Genomic DNA, 5,498 nt, shown 5'->3' with positions numbered 1-5,498 from the left:
TCTGCCTGCCTCTCTGCCTACTTGTGATCTCTGTCTGTCAAATAAATAAATAAAATCTTAAAAAAAAAAAAAAAGATTACATTTCTACACTAAATCCCTAAGCCTTCTAACTGATGTATTCAACTTTAGGGTTGAATACATCATCTGTATTTAGGGTCTGATCTGTTCAGCCACCGTGCTAATGACACAGATCTCTAGATAGCTGTATTTCTCTTAATATCTGTTGATTTCTTACTCTCAGAAATGAGGCTTTACCTAGAGGCCGCTTAGGTTTTATCAGCCTAAGAAGGAAAAAACTACCTTTATTAATGTAAATTCCTGGGGAGAGCATTTTCACTATGGCCCATTACAGCAGGTATGGCCCTTATGTAGGTCCTAGCCTTATTTATGTTGGTATGAATCTTAAAAACTAAAAAGATTTTGTGACTAGAGTAGCCAACCTTTTGGAGAAGGAGAGGACGGTGAGTCTCAGGAAATATACCTATAGGAGAAAAAGAGACTTATGTTAGTCATTTACCAACAACCTTAGGCCAAACATGGGTCCATTACTGGAGACTATCCTCCCTATTTACTGTCACCTTTGGGGTCATCACTGCCAGAAACAGGATTACCAGTAGAACTTAGTTCTGTCATCTAATTACTTCTCCAAGGAATTCTGTTTAACAGGTCAAATTCTATCCCACTGGGACTACTTTCCCCGCTGTCAGAGTAGAGAAACGGGAAAGATAATGTCCGTGACCATCCATAATGCTGATGACTAAGCCCTAACTCCCCCTGGCCTTTCTAACCATTCCTCAGAGCACCCAGTATTGTTAATGGTTTGGGCCGCAAAAGAAACCACTGATTTTTTTCAGGGACTGCAGGTCCCTGGGCGGGGTGGGGGGAGAAACGAGAGTTTTTCCTTTTCCATTTTTCTCTGGAGTCAATGGGAGAAGGCCCTGAGCACTGCTGATAAAGGGACAGACTCCTGCCCCAATGTGCCCTCATGGTATTCAGGAGACATGTGCATTATTCATGGATTTATAAGCTATGCTCCATGGCACACAAAGAAAAAGAAATCCCTCCTAAAGGTCTAATCAGAGGCTCACTAATTTCTACCTAAAACCTGGCACTGCCACCAATTAACTTTCTGCAGCAAACCACAGGAGTATCAGAAGCCCCTGCGGCCTCATCACAACTGTTCGCCTGATCCGGTGCGGCTGCTGCAGACAGTGCCAAACGTCACTGGCGGCGCTCCTCACTCCTGAGCGCGGTGCTCACTAGACCGCCCTGTCGACCTTGCTAAGCGATGCTTTTACAAAGAAGCCCTTAGCTCTACAACACGGCTTTTTATGAGCTGTATGTTGATACGATCCATTTCTTTTATAATCCTATTCATTTTATTTTCTGTGTTTTCAAATACAGAATACATTATTTTGAGAACGGGGCAATAAATCTCATTAGGCCACCAAAGCAATTCATGGCACAAAAAGGTCAAGGGCCTCTGGTTTAATTGTGTCTGCCTGCAGTCTCATCAGATTCCCATTTAGACGTCGAGGTGGTATCTTCCGGTGGCCCTTCGTGGCTACACCTCACTTTCCACCCACCATCACGGCAATTACCTCCGTTTGACAGACAGAGACTCTTTATGGTAAGCCGACCGGATCGATTCTGCTTGAACCTAGAACAGGTGAGGGAAACACAGCTGAGTGGACATAACACCAATCCAGCAGCTGAAGACAAACTCCCAAGAGGGAAAAGGGCTAGAACGAAACTTCTCCCAGCATCTCAAGCCAATGAGACCTGTGAATGGTGCAGACCTCACTGACCTATAGAGCAGCTCCTGAGCAACGATGTCTCCGTAATCATGAGACAGAAGGTTGATCCTGCGGTTCTGGAGCCCCAGGTGCCGCAGAAGTGCCTCCACGATGCTGGCCTGCTCAAATATGGAGTAGTGATGCGGTCTCTAAGGAGAAGGCGGCCCAGACATACAGGAGGAAGTCATGAGTGCAGAGCCCTCTGCCAGCTGGACCCACTGTCCTCATCCACCCCCTCCCCCACCCAACACTGGTCCCATCCAGATGCTGCTTACTGGTTTGTCACTGAAGCCAAAGCCCAAGAAATCAAGCGCAATCACTCGATGAAACCTCAGGGTCAGACCTTCCCAAATCTACAAGAAAGAAAGAGATGATCTGGCTTCTGTGATCCTGTGCCTCCTCTCCTCCGGTCTACAGCACAGGAATTTCATCCCTATCTTGGCTTAACGAGCAGACTTTGATAAAGGGAAAATCTCGTGCAAGTACCACAGGCCCACAGATGATCCTCTTCGTTTATTCCTAATCTCCACTGAGGGGAAATCTCCAGCATTTTTAACTTGGCAATGATCCTTCCCAGATCACCAGAGTTTTTACTCCCTTACAGTAAATGAGAAACAGTTCTACACTTAATCCTATTTTATTAGGCAGTTCAAATACAGAGGAACCTTCCAGTGCTGAAAACAAAATCCTTGATTTTGGATTTTTAAAGACAAAAGGATCTAGAAATCTGATTTCATTACCTTGTACCAATCATAGCTGGATGTTGGAAAGCCATGTAAAAGCACAACTATCTCAGGACTTCCAACCACACCCACAGAGTCTGGGAAGAAGGAAAGAAATCAGTTAGGCTGACTGCCTATAAAAATAACCTTGAAAATATTAAACTCTAAGCTAGTATAAAGGACAAGAAACCCTGACTAAATTAATGAAATAAAAATAAATTCCTTTTTAAAACAGAAGCTTACTGCTTTACGTAAAAACAGGCATTGGATTATTTTCTTTTGTATCTTAAATGCTTGTAAATAACACTTTATATGAAAATGCTGGAAGGCAGTCTGCTTCATTTCACCTATTTATTTTAAGTATTTCTCCATTTTTTCCTTTTTTCTGTATTATCAATATGGAAGTTGTTTTTCACAGTAAATAGTAACCTTGCGAAGTTAAAAGTATACAATGACAACATAAACACTACAGATTCTTTGTACCTTTGTACCTTATCATGAAGGGCCTCACAAAAATTTTCTAAAATATAGCAACACTTCCTCAACCTACTGGACACCTTAGTTTATCCTGTTTGTCCAGCACCTTTATTTCCTCCAGGGGAGAGCCAATCCAAAGCATAATGCTCAAACTATTCAATCAAAAGCATAATGCTCAAACTATTCACAATTCTAACAAGCAAAGGATTAAGCAATACAGACTTGAACATTTTTTAATGCAGAAACGTATTTTAAATTAGCCAAACATTTAAACAGTAAAATGCCTTGCTTGTAGCATTAGATTAAAAGTGGCACATTCATACATCCTGCCAGTGGCATGAGATTTGGTAAGGTTTGCAAAAATAATTTAATTGAACCAATTTTAAAATATCATTATTCTCAAGAATCCATGCAAATAAAATCATTTCATTGACAAATAGTGTAGTTTGAAAATATATGGAACAAATAAACATATACATGAAGACTTCCCTTCAACATTAACTACTTAAAACATCAAAAAACTAGAAACAATTAAATGACCAATATAAAGAAAAGTAAATACTTACTTAGTTGAATATAGCAAATGAGAGGAGGTCAGGAGCAATAATGAAAAACGGTTTATGACAAACATTTTTCGTTATTGCTCTTGACTCCCGCCCAAAAGATATCTTTTCCAGTCTCGTTTCCGTGTCTTTACCTATAAGATGGGGTTAATGGTACCCATCTTCAAGTACTGTTGTAAAGATATTTAATCTTAAAGATAATAACAAAGGTTGAATACATAATTCAATGACTAACATATGGTAATTACTTGATAAGTAGCAGTTATAATAATTATCATAGCAAATTAATCTATACAAACGTATAAGGCTTAAAATCACATTTAGTTATGCATATAACAAAGACACTTTATAGAAAACAATAAAATGAAATCAGGGATGGAGGGAAACAGAACGAGCAGTAGGGCTAGCCGTTGAACACTAGGGGCGCTCAAAAGAGAAAACTGCTATCTTATCAATACAAATGAGGCTATGAAGAGAAAATTATACTGAAAAGTCCGTTCTACAGATACCGGAATCTCAATTCCATTGCTCCCACCCAGCTACCCCTAACAGTTTTCTTTGACTTTCCCTGCTATGGAGTTTTTAAGGGGAATTAACCCATTCCTTCAAGCACACGACACAGAAAAAGGGGATTCCCCACCCCCTCCCTCGAGTGGCAAGGAGACCAACAGAAACAAAATGAGTACCTCAGTGGGACTCACGGAACCTATGATACACGCAGGGCTCTCCAACAGTCCTCTTCTTACCTTGGTAGAAGATGCGCAGTCCCTTGTAGGTGAAAAATTTGCCCGAGGACTTCCACGAGTGAAGAGCGGGAGAAAGCTGGGGAGGGGGGATATGCAGATAGGCCGCCAGCAGGGGCACGGCCAACAGTCCCACCTGAACCCACCACTCCCTCATCCTGTAAGACAATCAGAGACCCGGGGTAAGCAGTCAGATGATGCTGTACATGCCTTGACAAGCCCCAAATTGGTAAGATGGGGTGGGAAATTTCTGTCCCACGCCATGGCAGAAAGTTTACCAAGAATGTAATAAGCACACCTCTCCCCGCAATGGAGTCACCATACCTGCTCACCATTCTAATTTTAAGGAAAAAATGTATTATTTTAATACATCATCTCCCCCCTCTCCTTCCCACTTTAATCCCTTGGCACCCCCCCACCCCACTGTGCTTTTCCTAAAACCTGAAGAGGTTCTTCCGTAAAGCAAAAGGAAGTTAAGTACTCTGCACCTTTTTGTTGGCTTTTATCAAAGCTTCCCCAGGGAAGATTTCCTTCCTATTTATTCTAAAAGCTCTATCACCCACCCACCAGCACCCCCCTCAAGTAAAATGTTAAATATATATAGATACACATATGTAGTTTTTCACTAATGTTTAAAATAGCATCGCATGTCCTTAAACAGAGCCGTTTTTGATTTTTTAGTATTTATCAACTCTCTGACCCCAGCGAAGCCCCACTTGGTACTACTCCCTGGGTCTCTGCTGAGAAACTGCTCCAGGTAAACAGTCTGTAGGAAGCTAGGTACGCTGTGTATTTCACCATAAGCAGCTTTGTCATGACCCACAATATCTAATCTCTTGAGAGGTCAGGGCAGCAGGTTATATTTCTGCTTTTCTTAGACTCTGAGGTAGCCCCCATTTATTTAATTTGTTAGGACTGGTACCCCCACCACGCTGCATACCCCTCAAAAAAATGAGTCAGAGCTCATATCCAACATCTGAAAATTGCTTTTGCCTTTGGAAGGAAAGCACTGGTTTGCATACCCAACCTTCTCATGCCCAGGACTTCAAAGTCAGTCTATCCACAATGAGAAGTGCTAAACAGGAATTAGAGACAGTTCCCTCTGTTTCTAGTTTGACTGCTAATAGTTCCATAGTCACCAGGGAAAGAACTATCAATACAATGGAAGTTCTCTAAAATAACCAGAATGGAAACACC

At 41.6% G+C, this 5,498-nt stretch overlaps 1 protein-coding gene across 1 annotated transcript; it reads right to left on the bottom strand.

Annotated features, from left to right (window-relative positions):
- Nucleotides 1–1,808: 1,808 nt before the first annotated feature.
- On the bottom strand, nucleotides 1,809–4,458 carry MEST (mesoderm specific transcript; the record flags this gene model as incomplete). The annotated part of the gene is made up of 4 exons (XM_080831403.1): nucleotides 1,809–1,945; nucleotides 2,072–2,149; nucleotides 2,537–2,616; nucleotides 4,305–4,458. Coding segments are annotated over 4 exons (449 nt in total), but the record flags the coding sequence as incomplete, so codon positions are not given.
- Nucleotides 4,459–5,498: the final 1,040 nt, after the last annotated feature.

The sequence above is a fragment of the Martes martes genome (genome assembly GCF_963455335.1).
Source record: "Martes martes genome assembly, contig: scaffold_152, whole genome shotgun sequence".
Classification (NCBI taxonomy): Eukaryota; Metazoa; Chordata; class Mammalia; order Carnivora; family Mustelidae; genus Martes; species Martes martes.
This window is presented reverse-complemented; position numbering and strand designations above follow the sequence as displayed.